Here is an 18,415-nt window from a genome sequence, read left to right as displayed (position 1 = left end):
AAGAAAAGAAAAGAAAAGAAAAGAAAAGAAAAGAAAAGAAAAGAAAAGAAAAGAAAAGAAAAGAAAAGAAAAGAAAAGAAAAGAAAAGAAAAAAGAAAAAGCACAGGAAGTTTTCAGCAGTTGGAATAGTCTGAAACCAGTATGTCGCAGAAAGACTGAAACTGTAATATTCTCACTTTTTCTTGCCTTAGCACTTCCATAGAACAGCACATAGTTTTCTTGTTTTCTGCTGTGCAGAATAGAGGTAATAGAAAGTATGGCAGTATGTAAAAGGGGTATAAAACACACATAAGTATAGGTGTGGCAGCAAAACTGGGATTAGGTAAGCAATGATCCATGATCCTTAAGCTGACTCATCCATCTGCGTGCTGGCACAGGATGAGTAGTAGAGTGCAAAGGCACAGTTTATATTAACTGTCATCCCAGAGAGCTGTGTGACAGTGGGAGAAGCAGTGGTAAACCTCAGGCAGGATCCTGTTTACCACCAGCTGTTTTATGGCTTCTTCTTTAGCTGCACTTTCAAATGTTGGATAGCCACAGCTTTTGTAAATTTTGTTCGATTTTTCACAAATATTTTTAATACCCTGACTAGAGTTAATATGTCAGATTATTTTACAGATTAGTAACCTAAGGTGATCATTCCTGCAAGAGATAGTGTTAGTCGGCAGCTACTCTTTTTCTTAAGCATACATAGAAATTACCTTTTTTTTTTAAATATTCATTTTCTTTCATTTTTATCTTTTTCCCTTTTATTACTGTTAATTATGCTTACTGTTTTCTGTCCTTATTTTAAGTCTTCTCTTCCTCTTCCCTAACTAAGCTTTGTTATACCAAGAGCTATTCTGTCTTTTCACATCCCTACCTCTACTCCTGCTTTCCTTCACAAAATGCCATCATGTCTCTTACCCTGCAAATTTGACTTTTATACTTGCATAAAACTGTGAAATGGTTGATAGTGTTTAAGCTCATGTACCTTTTCTGAACACAGGACTTTCATAAATATGCTTCAAATATACACAACGAAGGAATTTGTATTCTCAGTGTCTCATCACCAAAATACCAGTGCACTCATGGACATTACTTCCTATGGCCTTTCCGCTGTGAAATACTTCTAGGATAACCTGACAGTAGTTCTGCCATTGTACTGGTATGACTTCATGGTGCTGTTGATGTTGTCTGGAAAGCAACAATTAAAATATCTGCCTTCTCTTCCTTTAACTGTCATGGCTCTTGTCTGTTTCTGTGTCTGTTTTAGTTCTTTGGTTCCGTGTTCCAAACTTAAAATAAATCCCCTCACTCCTGTTCTTTTCTCCTGCCATTTCTCATGTGATAGGAGTTTGCTTGTATTGTTCTGGTGAATACCTTTCTGGGACAGGATTATTGTAAGATTTCCTGAAGTCCTTGAGTTTCACATTCTGGTGTTTCTTTGCCATCTGACTTCTGTTTAATGTTCTTCCCTGCTAAGCACTGACTGCTGCTTAACTTTGTGCAGAAGCTCTCTTTTCCTAACTCACTGCTGTTGCAGCCTATGCTCAGAGACGCTGATGCTCCTCCCGTGGTTGCCTGCTCCTATCACTCTCTTGCTGGCCCAGCAGAGGTGCTGCCCAGGCCTTTACTGTGCCATGCTGACCTATGAGTCCAGTCAGAGCCCGTTCAGCCACCTTTGCCATGGTCTGCAGTACAGATCATCTTTACCCCCAGCCTATGCTAATGAGACTTTCCATGGGGTGTCAGTCAAATGCTGTGGCAGTCCAGTGGTCTGTGGCATTAAGGGACAGATGACACCAGACAGATGGTTATGGATAAAAGTAAATTCTGCTGCACATTTATCACTGTGAAATACAGATTTTTGGCAAGATTTTATCAAAACCGTTGAAATGTCCAACTCTTTTGTCAAGCATCTTACTTTTGAATTCTTTTTACTCAGAAATGTTTGATTGTTTCCTACCTAGTTTCCTTTCCTAGTTTTATTTTCGTTCTGTGATACATGCATCCACATGTGTAAATGCACCTCCATAGGCTTCAGTCATGGTTACAGGGCTTTTGTTTCAATCAGTTGCATGTGCTGGTTGTCAATCAGCAAATTACTGAAGCTGAGAAAGATATGAAACAAGTTTTATATGCAGCTGCTAAAATTAGCATCAGTTCCAGATTTTTTTTCTTAGTACTGATCTTCTTGTTTGTCTTGATGGTAATTAGACTAGACTGTATATGCTTTAAAAATAGGAGTTTCTTTGAATTCTGGACAAATATTCATTCATCCTAGACCATGTATTGTTTTTAAAATGAGAGCTGAATCTGTATCTGCACTTACTATTTCTGATTACATTTTTTCTTGCTTTTGAAACGTCGTTTAGAATACATATTCTCCATCTTAAGAAATCTTTGTCTGAAGTCTGAATTCAGATAAATCTTTGAATTTTCAGTACTTAAATTACCTGCAGTTTTTCTTCAATTACTGGGTTTTGCAAAGACCCTTCAGTTGCTCCTAGGTTTCCTTTTTCTTCTATGCTATTTTCTTTATATACTTCCAGTTTCTGAAGGATAACTGCTTAAGATCTTGAAACTGGTTATTTATTATTATTTTGCTGTTGTTTTGTTTGTTTTGTTTTTGTCTTCTGCAGAAAGCTTTAGTACTTTTTTCCTAGTTGGACCTAGTTCTTTTCCGCCTTATTCAGAAATTAAGCAGTTAGATATAGCTTTCTTCTTGGTTTTGACAGAGTAACACAACAGTTTAATAGATAAAAAAAACCCCAACAATTTTATGCAAAATCTTGAAAAAGAATGAATGTGGTGGACCTGTACCAGTCTGAAGGGGAAGGATAGCAAGAGCAGGATGAATCAAAATCTGCTATTAAAAAAAAGTGATGCCTTTATATTGCCCTTACTTGGTTATTCTAGGTTAAGAAAGTGGGTGAGGTTTTTTTCTTATGCTCTCAGGAATACAGGAATATTTATTAATCAGCTGAAGCCCCACCAGGGTAAGATACATGGTATCAGCAATAGAAATAATCACATTAATTTTCTGATAATCTGTTTTTTAAATAATCTCCGAAGGGAATGTTGTGGGTTTTTCCAACAATTGCTAAGTGGTTTAGTTTGAAGTGTGAAATTTATGCTTTCTTGTTTGACTGGTAGGAATCTTCCATAAGCATAGGAGAATCTTTATATTCTGAGGTTTTATATTCTTAAGCCATTTACTTAAAGATACTATCTAAATAAAAATAAAAGTAGGCAATTTTTCTAATAGTTTGAGCCTTGGCAGTTTTCTGGGATAGAATTTCTATTTTAACATATTTAACCATGTGTCTCTATTAGCATTTGTTAGAGTTTTTAAGAAGGCAATTTTTATTCTGACATGACATTCCGAAAGTATATTTTTCAAGTGTGCAGTACAGAATTCAAATATTTGTGTCTGATGTTTTGAGAGGTGCATGAGAATGACAACAATCAATCATATCTAATTAGCTCATGACATACTGAGCTTGCAGTAATTAAACAAGATATTAGTGCTTACTGATTAGGATCACAGATATTGTGAGCTAGCTATTAATCACTTTTCTTGCAAGGCTGATGTCATTAACAGATATGTATCCCTAAGGCTGTTTTGACTGTTGGGTTGGCTGTGATGTAAGCAGCAAAATAGACTGTTAGATTTTGTATATTGAGAGCATCTTTTCAAACTTCTGTTACCTTGAAAATTTAGTAAAAACTCTGTTCTGAGTTGTTAGAAAGTGATATTGCCATACTGCAGTAAAGATCTTCTAAAAACTTGTAATGGTAATGGACCTTTTACAACTGTGTGTATTGAAATGTCAGTCCATAATACTGTTATTAATAAATGCAGATGTAAAAAGAAAAAAAGAATTTTTTATGAAAATAGTAATATTGAAAGTGCATATTTCAGATGTAATCAATGTTTTTGGGAAAAATTCACTCAAATATTTCTTAAATATCTGGTTTTGACCATCTTTATTTCTGATGCTGATTCTTATCAAAGAGAGCATTTAAAATTTGCAGTACATTTTAATTCAGTACCTTTAGTCTTAATTGACTTACACGAGAATCAATGATGTCCATCAGATAATATTCCACTGGCTTTATGGTGAATGTAAATCACTTTTGTGAAAGGAGTTATCAGAAATTTGTGATTTTCTTCACTGAGAATGATTGTGAGCATTATGAAACTATGAAATGGAGTTACGGCTCTAATAAAAATGCATGATCTAATATCAGTCTTGAAAAATGGTATGACAAAAATAAGTACTCTTACTAGCTTCTTACTGAGGCTATAAAGCAGTTGTGGTTTTTTCTGTAATTTTCTGTGCATTTGGCTTGTGAGTGTGCTTGCTTTGAATATGAGCTAAAAGAAGCTGTGTATGTTCCAAGTACATCATAAAAATTAGGTAGCTATTAGGTTGATGCCTTTTCTTGGTCTTAAGAATCAAACACGGTTAGAAGGGAAAAAGGGGTTTTACCTCAGTATTTATTTTAAGGATCCTTAGGTGCACCACGTCCAGGTGGAATGTGCCAAAATGCACACCACAATGCACACCCGCAATAGATCAGGTATAACATTATAGGTTTTACTAATTAGCATATCTAGCAAAGATTCCCCAATGAGAGGCTCGCGTGATCCCCCCTCCCCGAGGAACCTTCCCCAGGATGGTCCTAGCTCAGTTTACAAAATGTGTTCTGGAGAGGACTTTGTTGTCTGGGGCTTCTAAGGTGTTTAGTCTCCTAACTTAACAAAATAAGTCCAAGAATGTAGGCTAAAAAGCACTAAGAATACAAAAAGCTGTGAAAAGGTATATAAAAGGGGTATAAAAGAAAAGGCAAAAAATCATCGTGGCATCAAGGTCAGTTTGATTGTATATTATTCTAGTTTAAAAGGTGGGGTTTTGTTGATTTTGTGATACTAAAAATAATTAAGTGTTAAAAATTAACATTGGCAGGTTCTTTCATTCCAACTGGAATGAAATTTAGACTTAACTTGGTTTTATCTTAATTTCAAATATTTCCCTTTAAGCCACTTTAAAATATTTCCCCTCAGACATGAGCAGCAGTGTAATGGCTGGACCACTGTGGGGGCCACAAGTTTAATCATCTGCAGCAGTGCTGGTGTTGGTGCTGTTTCCCAGCTGCAGTGCTTCTCTTTTGGGAAGGGAGGCAGAAGCAGCTGCTGGTGGACTGCATGTGTGCCTGAATGTGGAGGGTGTGAAAGGGGGGTTGTGGCCCCTGCCATGACTGTAGGTGTGTCCTGGCCTTTGGACTCTGAGATGGGGTGAGCAGGACTGCTGGGCCGAATGGATGTAAGGGCATTGCTGCATCCTTCTGTACATGGGAATTGGATGGTCGTAGTACTGGTGAGGTAGGGCAGTAGATAGAGCAGAAAATACTGATACTGCTCTCGTCCAGATATTTTCTATATCATGTTCTGACATTTTTACCTATAGTGACAGTAAGCATGATGATTTTTTCCTGATTTTTTTTTAAATTAACATGTTTTTTATGCATTTATGTTTTAAAGCAAAGAATCAGTTTTGTTATTAACATTGTTACTGGTATCAGTAGTATTTTAGTGTAAGGAAATAAATGTTTGTTTGCTATGTTGTTGCCATAGCCTCCATCTGGATGGGTGGGTAGACAACTGCTTGGATACTCAGTCTGGGGGTAGTGGTTAATGAGGTATCCTGTGTCTGGATTCCTGTGGCAAGTGGTGTTTTTCAGATATCTATCCTGTGACCCATCTTCTTTAACCTCTTTGTCAGTGACCTGGAAGAGAGCACAGAGGGCGTGGATTTCAGATTTGCTGATGACACTAAACTGGAGGGTGCAGTCAGTACACCACTGATAGATACCTAGGCAGGCTAACAAACAGACTGCCAGAAATTCAAGAAATTAATGAACTAAACTCATAAAATCCAACAAGTGCCACATCCTGCACCTGGGAACGAAGAGCCCCTGCCAGAGATACAGAGTGGGGCCTACCTGTGGAGAGCTCTTATGAAGAGTCTTGGGGAGTCCTGATGAGTAGTGAGTGGTACCTGAGCCAGCAGTGACACTGGCTTGGATACAAGGCTCAGATAAGTGAACATTATCCTGAGCTGTGTGAGGAGGAGCACAACCAGGAGATCAAGGGAAGGGGTTATCCCTCTCTACCCAGTGTTCATTAGACTGTATCTTGAATACTGTGTGCAGTTTGGATTCCCCCAGTACAAAAAAGACATTGATAACGTAGAGAAAGTTCATTGTGAAGCCACCAAGCTTACTGGGGCTGGAGGCACCTTTCCCTGTGAGGGAGCTGGGCTTGTTCAGCCTTGAGACAGCTTCATCAGGACCTAAACGCAGCCTTTCCATGTCAATGAGGAGATCAAGAAGATGGAACCAGGCTCTTTGTAATGGTGTCTGGGTGGACAGGAGACAGCAAGTGGAACTTGAAATGGGACACAATGAAAAGCCTTTCCTCATGAGGACAGTCAAGCAGTGGAGCTGGTTGCCCACCAGTGGGGAGCAGCCTCCATTCTTGGAGGCTTTCAGCTGGTCTGGTCACAGAATTGCCTTGCTTTGAGGTTGGGCTTCAAACCTTTCCAGATCCCTTCCAACATGTGACGGTACAATGATGCTTTCTATCCTAATACAGGAGTCTGGAACTACTCTGAGATATGCAACAAATCCATACCATTTTGTTCTCCACAACATTTTTCGAGATGCTTCTTCTGACTTGTTCACAGAACCCCTCACCCTCATAGTATCAGGGAACCATAACCTATCCTCCAAATAGTCTGTTTAAGGGCTTCATTATCATTATAGTCAGAATTTCTTAAAGGAAAGAGTATTGAGGTTAAGTATTTTTGTCTCTGCATTTGTGAAACAGTGTCATTAGATGTAAAAGTTGTAGTATTTTAAAGCTGAGAATAAGGACAACTCCATGTGTAATTACAGGAAAAAACATACTCTGTAAGGGAGCTCTATGTAATTGATTTCAGAAAGTTATAATTTATTTCTGTCTGCTTTTAGTTGTACTGAATGGTTCTTTGTGTGTTTGTGGTGCTAATGGAATCATTGATTCTCTGTGTTCCACAGATGTGTTACCGCTCTTGCTATCTACTACCTTTACCCATTTGTCCCATGTTGGTCCATTGAAAAGTGTGTATTTGTGTTCTTACTCAAGGTCCCCTAAGCCTGGAATTTTCATCATTAAAGACATGGGTACATTTATTCTTAGGGTACAGTCATCTTTCAGATTAAGTGCTATGAAAATTATGATTATTTACAAAGTTTGTTGTAAATGTCACTCATCCATCTGCAAGGCCCCTAAGTGATGAACTTTTTCAGGCCTTAATGGTTATTTTTCACCCATCCTATGGCAGTTGCAAGTTGTTCATTCCAGGTGTCCTTGTAAAGCCAGTAAGGCTTTTGCCTGTATGAAGATACTCAGTCATAAAAAGTCACATAATTTTGAATATTAGCATGAAATAGATCAAAGAGAGATTTTCTTTTCTGGGATTTTGCCCTGTGAGAGGGTTAATACCGGTACCATTTGGGCAGATGTTTGTTCAGTTTTCTCTCAGAATCTATTAGCAATGGATGTCCATAATTTATCCAAGCAATCTGTTCAAGGACTTCCATTTCCTTGTAACCGGAATATGTTCAAAGGAGGAGATGTCTGAATTATTTTCTTTCCTGATTGCTCTATTTGTCTTTGTAATAGATTTTAAAGTACTTAAAACTGTCACTGTGTTCTCTTTTATGCTGTCTTTAGACTAAACAGCTGAATTTGTCTTGAATTACTTACACATCCTATTTTACAGATCTCTGACCACTTCTAATTTTTTTGTTTTTCTCATGACCCTTTTCAGCTCATTACCTCTTTGATGCAGTGCAGCCATGAAACAACACTGACATAATACTGTATAAAAGGAAACAATATACTAAGATGTATTTAATGCAACACTGGTGATGGATTACTTCCTGGGCATTAAATTTTGCTCCCTCAACATTCAGTAGTGTTTAAGGAACCTTCTCTACTACCCAGCTATAGAACTGTACTTTTGTTTGCACTTTTAGATACTGTCTTGTAATATTGTGAAAAAGTAAATCAGTGGAAAAGAATGTGAAGAAAGCACGTGTTTGCCTTTATTGTAACAACAAAATATTGATGCCCATATTATTCTGCCAGTCCTCACTGCTACATATCTGTTTCCATTCTTTAAGAAATGGTGAAAACAAGCTTTTCTTCTTCCATAAAGATGACTGTTCTTCCTATAGTGTAACACCTTGCGCTTTTTTTTTCCTTTATCTTTCATACCATATTAAATCTTTTTATGCTAGTCAAGGATATTTTAAATTTGAATTCTGTCATTCTCTGAGAATGTATCTTTCTCTTTTGATCATGATAGGAAATTTGGTGTAGAAAATGTCAAACCAGTTGTGAGAGAGAGAGTAGGTTTGAGCCTGCTGTAACTTAGTGCTCAGGGCACTATGTGGGACTGCCTGAAGTTCTCCTTCTTCCTAATCTTAAGTGATGTAGGATAAAAATCAGTGACTCCAGTTCTTATGTGTCCTCAGCAAGTGTTGCAACCATAAGTATGCCACAGATATGTAATTTCAACAGAGATAATTTCATTTAAAAAAAAGAAGTTGGATTAGAGATTAGAGAATTTTATCACTTGACCTGTGAGGTCTAAATGTTGCTGATAAAATATTAGTCTGGAAATACAATGTGGCATTTCAGTGCCAAAAAAAAGTTCAGATATAGTGCTTAAAGAATTTTATTTATAAGTAAAGAAAGGTCATTTATGAATTAACTTCAGCAGATAAAAATTGAACTGCAGTGCCCTTGAAGCTATGGATATCTTTATTAAGGATGAAGATCAGCAAATGGTGTTTTCTGCTGGAGAACCAATGTAGCTCAGTGCAGAGGAATTTTTTTGCAAGCTATTTCAAAATAAAACTTACAGCAGTAAAGACAAGTATTTTATGCCAGTAAGACCAAAGTTTGTTGTAGAGATGCCTAGTTTGAAACAGAATTTGCAGCTGTGAGCTTTAGACTGCAGTTACAGCACATTGAAAGAGTCGTGGCTCTTTTGAGTAGGGTCCTAAAACATTACTCTGAACAGGGAGTGCTTTAAAGTAAGTACACTGGCTAGGGACCTTCTTAAGTAGTCAACAATAAAACTGATAAAAGGATTCATCTGCCATTCTAGCTTCCTCTAGAGAGGAATGTTTTCTGTGGTATTGACAGGTTTTGAGCTGGTTTGAGAAAGTACGTTTCAGTGGTTTTTTTTTTTTCAAAAACAGAGCAGTGTCTATGCTTTCTTAAAAGTCACAGCTACTGTGATGCTTATATTACTGATCTCCTTTTCTCTTCCTCCCACCACATAGTGAACATGTACATGGACACCCACACACTCCTCTTCCTGAAGCCAGTGTCTAGAAAACTGTCAGAGATATGAAAATCAACATTTAATTTCTTCTCCTGCCCAAGTGAATTTAAGTTTATATTCCCCTACCTCTCAATGTAACCCTATTGAGATATGACTCCCTATGAACTTTCTGCATGCTTTTCATTACAAAGCATATGAACTCCAGCAATACTGTATCATTTTGGGGAGTTATTTTAACTTTTCGGTTCTCAGTTTTTGATACCAGTTACCTAGAATGGCTACTGTATAGCCAGTGTTTAAATAAGAAATCGAGATGAACATAGCTAGTTAAAATGTGGGATGTAAGTATACATGCAAAGAGTAAGTTCTCATTTAAAGATTCTTGTTTGAAGAAACCTTTTGTCTTGACTGGGATTTGCCCGCTCAAGTTATGTATGCCATCTCTTTAACACAAAGAGAGAACAAGGGAATGTGCTGAACTCTGATTCAAAGCCATTTTTAATGGTCTAAAAAAAGCTGACTTGTAAGGCTGAGAGAAATCCAGATTAATCTCATTGATTCTGAAAGCAAATAAGGTGTTGCTGCACATCATCTTGGATCATGTCAGGAGTTGGATGAAGTGTAATGTAGGTATTGGATTTTAATAGTAAGAGATGAGCTTCAGTGGGACTTCAGTTGAAATAGTGTGATGGAAAATGCTAAACTATTTAATAGGTCACTCTGCAAATTTCATCTGTTACCTGATCATCTGTTACAAATGAAAGTTCAGAGTTATTTTCTTTGTGTTTCTTCTAAACATATGTAACTATATCTAGCCAGAGAATTGTTCTGAGTGTAGGCTGTATAAAGAGTGCTCCAGAGCTTTGTTCTTCCAGTGTTTCTGTAAAGCATGCTCTGGTACACAGCAAAAGTAGCACAGTGGTCACCAGCCCAGGTGGGACAGTGATGCACAACATCTGAACAACAGCAAAATTCAGGGACAGTGCTTTTTCAAGGCTGTAGTTCTACTGTTTGGAAATACTTCCTGCTGGCATCATGGCTTTTAGGCAGATGGTACTGGCATAGTTTTCATATGTTGTCATTCACAAAAATGTATTGATAAGATATTCACACATGCTGCAAATGTGAAAAGACTCAAAATCTTTGAAAAATAAAGAAATGCTAGATTCCAAACAAGTGAGAATGATTAAGGCTTTATACTTCATCTGAAAGTATAAAGCCTTTCTACATCACTGAACTTTATTTCCCTTAGACATACCCAGCAAACACTGAATAGATATGCCTGCCCACAATTAGACACTTATATTTGAGTTGTTATTTATATTTACCTTATAACTCAAAGTAGAGAGCTATGACTCACTTGTTCTCTTTTAGATAGATGTATAAAAGAGATCAGATAGAGTCATGTTTTGGAGGTGTCTTTTGCTTCACCACTGCCTTGACAGTTTCTAAACAGCTTAGATGTGGGTTTCTTGTACAAAAACAGGCTGAGAGAATCGGGGTTTTCCAGTCTGGGAAAGAGAAGGCTCCAGGAAGACCTTAGAGCAGCCTGCCAGTATCTAAAGACGGCCTTCAAGAAAGCTGAAGAGGGACTTGTACAAGGGTATGTGATGGGACAGGGCAGAACAGCTTTAAACTGAATGAGCATAGGTTTAAGTTACATATTAGAAAGAAATTTTTCAGTATGAAGATAGTGAGGCACTGGAACAGGTTGCCCAAAGAAGTTGTGGATGTCCCATTCCTGGAAGCGTTCAAGGCCAGGTTGGACTTGAGCAACCTGGTCTAGTGGAAGGTGTCCCTGCCTATGGCAGGGGTGTTGGAAGTAGATGATCTTTAAGGTCCCTGCCAGCCCAAGCTGTTCTGTGATTTCTGCACTGTAAATCTTTTGTGACATCCATTACAAACTGAAGATAGCTACATGTGGATGTCTGCTGACATGAACAATGTTTGTATTATAAACATGGAAGTCTGATCTTGCCTCCAGCTAGAAAAGGACCTGAGTATCCTAAAAAGCCTGTGTCAGCTTTACACGCTCAGAGGTCTTAGGATATCTCAGTGTCTTAAATAGCAGAAGTGACCTACATGGGGACAATTGTTTTGAGCCCAGGAATAGCTGAACTACATGAACAATTCACCTGAGCAACTGCTGTATATATAATTCCGAATAAATTTAATTGCTGTCTAGGCTGCATTTTCTATTTCTGCTGTAAGGGAGGTTTTGACTCAGTTGCTGCATAGAGCTACACCAAATGTAAATGCCTTAAGCTTAAGCTGATCCTGCTTTTAAAGACTGAAAGGTTTTATTGACAATCACCACAGACCTTTCTCCCTATTTCTGTAGAAATGGAAATGTTATGGAGCTAATGTTTCATGTTTAATTTTATTTTAAAATCCCTCGAGCTTTCATTCAGTACACAGGACATCTTTCTTTTTTAACTCCATTACTTTGTTATTTATGCAGTCTACTATTTAAGAAAACATAAATGAACAACTTAATTTTAAATCTTCTTTTAAAAAGAAATACTGCAGCTAAAACTTAAGTCATGCTTGATTTTTCTTCACTTGCATAAAGAGCACTGTTGTGATGATGCTGTTATGTACATTATAAATTAATAAATACTACTTTTAAATGATCACTCATTTCAGAACAGGTGTTTTTGTCTTCTGTGCAGTGAATGTAAAGATCTGAAATTTCATTTGTCTGCATATCTTAACAAATAGCTGTAAACTTTCCTAATACCACAGTTTTTGTTTAAGGCAATATCTGACTGAATATTAGTGGAAAATTTAAGTAAATAAACAAGAAATTAAAATAAATTTTCTTTTCTACTACTCATGGAGAAAACATTGTTTATACCAAATACTTGACTATCCTAGAGTTTACTAGTTATTAGTCAAGTGATGATGTAACTTAAGAAATATATGTCCATCTTGACCTAAACAAAATAAATTCTGTAACAACTGTGTTTAATTATGTATTTTACAATGTGAAAACATAGTTTTCTACTGTAACAGAACTCTGTATCTCAGCAACTTTTATGAAGAGTAAAGTTCTTTTTCTGCCAGAGTGGAAGGAACATCTTTAAGACAGGAACAATATTTCACTTCCCCACTTCTTGCTGAAAGTGGAAAATGTGTTCCATACATTTACACATACCTATCTGTTTCTAATACAGTTTCTTAAGTCTTTGTATAATTAAAATCAAATAGGACATCATTAATTGGCAGCACTCCTTTGTGGAATAGTACAATGGAGACACTTTTGTAATTTTTTTTTTACTCTTTGCATATTAATGTCTACTTCAAAGACCACTTAGCCTGTATTTTCCAGTGCAAAAGAGGCTTTTAATGTCTAATCCATTTGAAGACTGAAAAGCAGACCAGTTTTCCGCTTCCTGTAAATAATGCTCATTTGTATGCTTTTTATGTATTGAATGAGATAGAGCTTGTTATTCACCATTATGAAATGTTCATATTCTTAAATTTTTTGTGTATGCCTTGCTTTTTTGCAGACTAAAACTGGTATTGCATTGTTGTATGATGAAGTATCTGAAAATGCTTATGACATCCGACTGAAGCTTACAAAAGAGGTATTAACAATTCAAAAACAAGATGTCGTCTGTGTTAGTGGAAGTGATCACAGTGCAAATGTAAGTGCTTCTATATCTCTGTGCTTTTGAATGTGCACTTAAATTTCTTCTGCAGAGGTCTCCTTATTGTATTGGAGTGCAAGAGATTTTAGAGGGTGATAGAAATACATGTAATTATCAGTTGTTGAGTCTTCTGTGCATACCTACATTCATGAATGTAAAACCTGCATTTTTGACCACTGCTATACATACTTTATTATGATATTTATAATCTTAACAGAAGCAAAAATGTCTATAAATACCAAAATTAAAACATTCTTCCACCAAATATTGGTGAGCCATTAAATTAAGAGAGAAAAGGAAAAAGTGTTTCCCAGTGAAAGCATTTGAAGAGTAAACTAATGCACCGAAGTTTTCTTTGTGTATCAGACAGGATGTCTGTTCAAGGGCATTGAGCTGACTGAGAGAACACTTGACAGGCACTTATTTCACTGTAATTCTCTTTCAGGCACAGATGGAGCTTGATCAGTGCCAGCATGTATGTGGTGCTTTTTTTTACCCAAAATTCAGGCTTTTTCAAAGCCTGTGGTGCCTCTAAGCTACAGGCTTAGAGGAATCTTCTGTGTGACCATTTGATAATGTCACAAGATAAACTAGTGACAGTTTGCATAAGCAATACAGAAAGGGTGTCTAGATTAAGTAATTTATTTCATTTCTTCGTATAAACAGTGTTCTTCTTGAATTTGGAATACCTATACTTAAATTTACTGAGTAAAATAAATTTCATTAGCTTTGCTGGTGTTTCTTAGAGTGCAGAGTTCGTGTCAGCCTCCTCAGAGGGGTCCAAGGGAGAGTGTTTCTTCTCCTTGCTGTATTGCATGTTTCATGTAAACTTAAAATTAGGCATTTGAGGACATCAAGTGAATTTGTGATACTCTTCTAAGAATTAGAAGCAAAAGAAGTATATAATGGGTATTTTGCGTGTATATGTGAGTATGTTAGAGAGAGAGAGTCTGCATATATAGTAAGTGAATATTTCATTCCTGATGCAGTATTTATATAAATTAATATCTCACATAAAATAATTTTAAATAGCTTTTAGCACTTTGAAACATTATGTACTTTTCCATGGAATTCTGTGGAACATGACTTGCTCTTTAAAATGTTCAAAAAGGTTGATTGGTGACAGGCATGTCCACTTCTGGTTGGTTTGCTGAGAGTAATATAAGCCTCATTCATCAGCTTTGCATATACTTTCTGCTTCACTGGGAAGCATGAAAAAACACAGCTTTTTTTTTTTTTTACCAGACATTGCTGGGAATGCTGATAAGTTGTATGCAAAGTAGTTCTAAGAGTCATAGTAAAATATAATGAGACTTCAGTATATAGAGTCTGTACATATAATTATACGTGATGGTGTTTAAATGCCTTGTGTATGAATCTCATAGAAAAATAATCAAAATTCCATCCTACATAGTCCTAGGTTACTTCTTGATTGAATCAACACAAGCTAGTTGCATCTGAGAAGATACCATATCAAATCTGTACGTGTATTCATCAACACCCAAAAAAGAGCAAAAAAACCCCCCACCCAACACCCCCAAACTCCAACCTAAAGCAGTACAAAAACCCACCCCAAACCACCTAAGTCTGCCTCTTCCTTTTAGCATCAAGATTTGGGTTGATTTTGATGCCTTTTACTCCTACATTTTATAGGTACCCTAAATAGTATTTCCTGATAGAAGAGAGGGTAGGGAGACAAGCTTTGATACTTAAGGAATTGAATTTTGAAATAAATTCTGGAAAGTAATAGACCTTGCAGAGGAGGCATAGCTGGGATATGCAGCCACTGCATACAAAATGAGTCCAAGTTCCTTGGTTGTATTTCATCACCAGTCGTGATCACAGTAATGGGTAGACCCTAGAAAGAACTGATTCCCAGGACTACAGCAAAGAGAAACAGTTTTTCTTGGTTGTAGATGTAGTGTTAATGTGTAAAAGTAAGTGAATTTCAAGTATAATTCAAATGGTAATTTAGGTTGGAGTTGCAAAGTATTATGTGGCTCTATGTATGTGTCCTGGTTTGAGTCACCCCAAGACAGTATGACGCCCATTCAGAAGGGATTTCTCCTACCTCATACTACTGAGAAATAAGAGTGAGCAGTCCTGTCAAGCTGCCCATTCCTGGAAAACATTGTTAACATTATCCTTATTTTCCCTACATTTTCTCACTGAAGACTCTGAAAACTAAATTTTAAGGGTTTGATCTGTTGTTTTTCTGTGTCCCTTAGAAGATCTCCCCAAGATCCCATTCTGAAAGTGTTACCTGCAATCCTCACAGGATTCTGTTGTCAAACTCTATCGAGAAAAATGGACTGGCTTCATATTAGGCTTTTTCTGTATTATACTTTGAACCAAATAAAAACTCCTGGACACCAAGCATTTAATATGAAGGCAAATTGAATGTAACATGAAGATAAACACTGTCTTTTTTTACCATATACAAATTTCTAGTATATAAGAGCTCAAAAGCAGAATTAGAAATCAGGGTGAAATAGCTGGTAGCTCTCTAGCACTGATTTTGGTAAGTTTTACAATTACAGTTACATGACATAAATTCCAGATATAAATGCTTTATATTTCAAGTGGTTCAAGAAAATAATTTTCATCCCTGTTCTGTACGATTCAAAATATTAATAGAAAATTGTAGCCTGAAAGTCAATGCTATAGCAGTCATAAACGATCACATTGTCTTACTGATTTATTCTCCTTTCTCTGTACTTTTTCATTCTCAGCTACTCATAGTTAATATTTATTTTACACATGGCCATTCATCAAACTAGTTCATTTGTAACAAAAATAGAAATAACTTTTGCATTCTTTTTGTACTGACCTCAGATGCATGGGAGGAGAAAAAAAACTGGGTTGAGAGTGACTTTTCCTCTTAGCTGGGTTTTGTGAATGGAAAGAAAGTTCTGTTTCTACTTGTGGTAATACTTTTTTCTCCAGCCACTTACATGGGACAGCATTTGTGGGATGCATTTGCTTCCAGCCTCCCTTTTACTGACAGTTTCATTAATCCTGAGGAACACTAAGGACAGGATTTGCAGCTGTGCATATTTATCTCTGCTAGTCTGGTGTAATTCTGAATGCTACACTGAGGACTGACAAAGACATCAGTGATCACTAGAGCTACTGTGGTGAGTTGGACTTTCAGCAGTAGAGATTACTCCCAAGGATAAAAGACTCTTACTATAAAATACCTTTTGCTATCATCATCTAGGTCTATTCCTGTTTCATGTTTTGTCATCTGACATTCGTTTAAGTTCCACTTATAAGCATTGAGAAAGCTTCACCTTTGATGAGAAATTTTATACCTGGCTTTCTGTAATTAAATGACAACTCAGCCCATTTCACTACTTCTTGCAATCTTGGACTTGGATGTAGAACAATGAGAGAAAAACATGGTTTTTGAAATTCAAGGTGTATATAGAAAAAATAATGTAAAATCAGCTGCTGTTTTTTTAGTATTCAATTTTTTCACAGTAGACAAGCTGCTTTTAAGGATCTGTAAAAATCCTTCTGGATTTGGAGCTGCTGGGGGAAGTAATATTTTGCAGTGCTTTTTATATTATATTACATTTATTTAAAATTTTTTCTATATAGCTATTTATAAAGATATAATTTATATTTACATGCAAAACATGCAATCTTTCCATCAAGGTGCATTTCAGATTTTCAGGCTTGGCATATTCGAGTGTTCTAAGCAAGTCTTCATGACTTGCTGTTACGTTTGGGGTGTTCAGATTTTTAGGATAAAGGAATGTATGGGTGAGAGAATGGGAAAGAATATATGGGTGCATCAGAATCACAGTGGTGGAGTTGCCCTCTATGTGAGGCAACACGAGGAATGTATCAGACTCTGTTTTGGGGTGGATGATGAGCAATGAGAGCTTATGAGTTAGGACATAAGGGCAGAGTAGCAAGGCTGACACTGTTGTGGGTGTTTGCTACAGGCTCCTGGTCGGGAGCAGGGAGTGGATGAGGCTTTGTACAGGCAGCTCGGAGCAGCCTCATGGTCACAGGCCCTGGTTCTTGTGGGGGACTTCAACCACCCTGGCACTGCTGGAGAAGCAACAAGTGAAGCACAAACAGCCCAGGAGGATCCTGGAAGGCATTGATGGTAACTGTCTGACACGGATAGCAGAGGTTCCCACAAGGAATGGTGTGCTCCTCAACCTGTCACTAAAAAACCGGGAAGGCCTTGTTGGAGGTGTGAAAGTTGAGGACAGCTTTGGCTGCAGTGACCATGAGATTGTGCAGTTCAGTATAGAACAAGAAGCAGGGCAGCAAGTAAAATTGTAACCTTCAGCCTCCTCAGGGCTAAAGAGCTACCCTTAGCCTCTTCAGGGGATCTTCTTGGAAGAATCCCATGGCAACAGGCCTTTCAGGGAAGAGGGGTCCAAGAAAGTTGGTTAATATTGAAGGATCGCTTCCTCCAGACTCAAGAACAAGCCATCCCAGTGAGCAAGAAATTGAGCAAAGGGGGCAAGAGACCTGCATGGATAAAAAAGAACTCCCATCATTACCCAAGAGTAAGCAGGAAATGCAAAGGAGATGGAAGCAGAGTCAGACCACTTGGAATTAATACAGAGAGGTTGTCAGAGTAAGTAGAAATGAAATGAAGGCCAAGGTCCACTTGGAATTAAATCTGGCCAAGGATATCAAGGACAACAAGATGGGCTTTTGCAAATACATCAATCACAAAAGGAAAACAAAGGATGATGAGGGCCTATTACTAAATGGAGAGGGGACTCTCAGAGGATACAGAGAAGGCAGAATTACCAAATGCCACCTTGCACTTGCCACCTTGATCTTCACTGGTAAGACCAGAGCTCTGGAATCTCTGACCCAGGAGACCAGGAAAAAGGACTACTGGAAGACTTTCCCTTGGTCAAGGAGGATTTGGCATAGGCAAATCTGACATCCAGAAGTCCAGGGGCCCTGATGGGATGCATCCACACGTGCTGAGAGGGCTGCCGGACAGCACAGCAAGGCTGCTCATGATCATCCCTGAAAGGTTGTGGCAATCAGGAGAGGTGCCTGAGGACTGGAAGAAAACAAATGTCACCTCAGTCTTCAAAAAGGGAAAGAGGGAACGTCCAGGGAACTACCAGCCAGTCAGCCTCACCTCAATCCCTGGAAAGGTAATGGAATGCCTCATTCTGGAGGCCATCTCTATCTACATGGATGACAAGCAGGTGACCAGGAATAGTCAGAATGGATTCACTAAAAATAAATCATGATTGACCAACCTGACTGCCCTCTATGATGAAACAGCTACCTGGATGGATAACAGCTGAACCTCAACTTCAGTAAGGCTTTTGACACTGTCTCTCGCAGTATCCTCATAGGCAGGTAACTGAGCACTGGAAG

General features: G+C 37.6%; 1 protein-coding gene across 1 annotated transcript in view; it reads left to right on the top strand.

Moving 5' to 3' along the window:
- The window catches only part of SNTG2 (syntrophin gamma 2), a 193,383-nt gene that overhangs the window by 45,562 nt on the left and 129,406 nt on the right, over positions 1-18,415 (top strand). Inside the window, exon 4 of the mRNA XM_042032748.1 lies at positions 12,902-13,039. Coding sequence (XP_041888682.1) covers positions 12,902-13,039 — 138 coding nt within the window. The remainder of the gene's footprint in view (positions 1-12,901; positions 13,040-18,415) is intronic.

This window comes from Corvus kubaryi, unplaced genomic scaffold (assembly GCF_017639235.1).
Source record: "Corvus kubaryi isolate FWS band 111438036 unplaced genomic scaffold, C.kubaryi_AGA036_p1.0 37354, whole genome shotgun sequence".
NCBI classification, from domain to species: Eukaryota; Metazoa; Chordata; class Aves; order Passeriformes; family Corvidae; genus Corvus; species Corvus kubaryi.
This window is presented reverse-complemented; position numbering and strand designations above follow the sequence as displayed.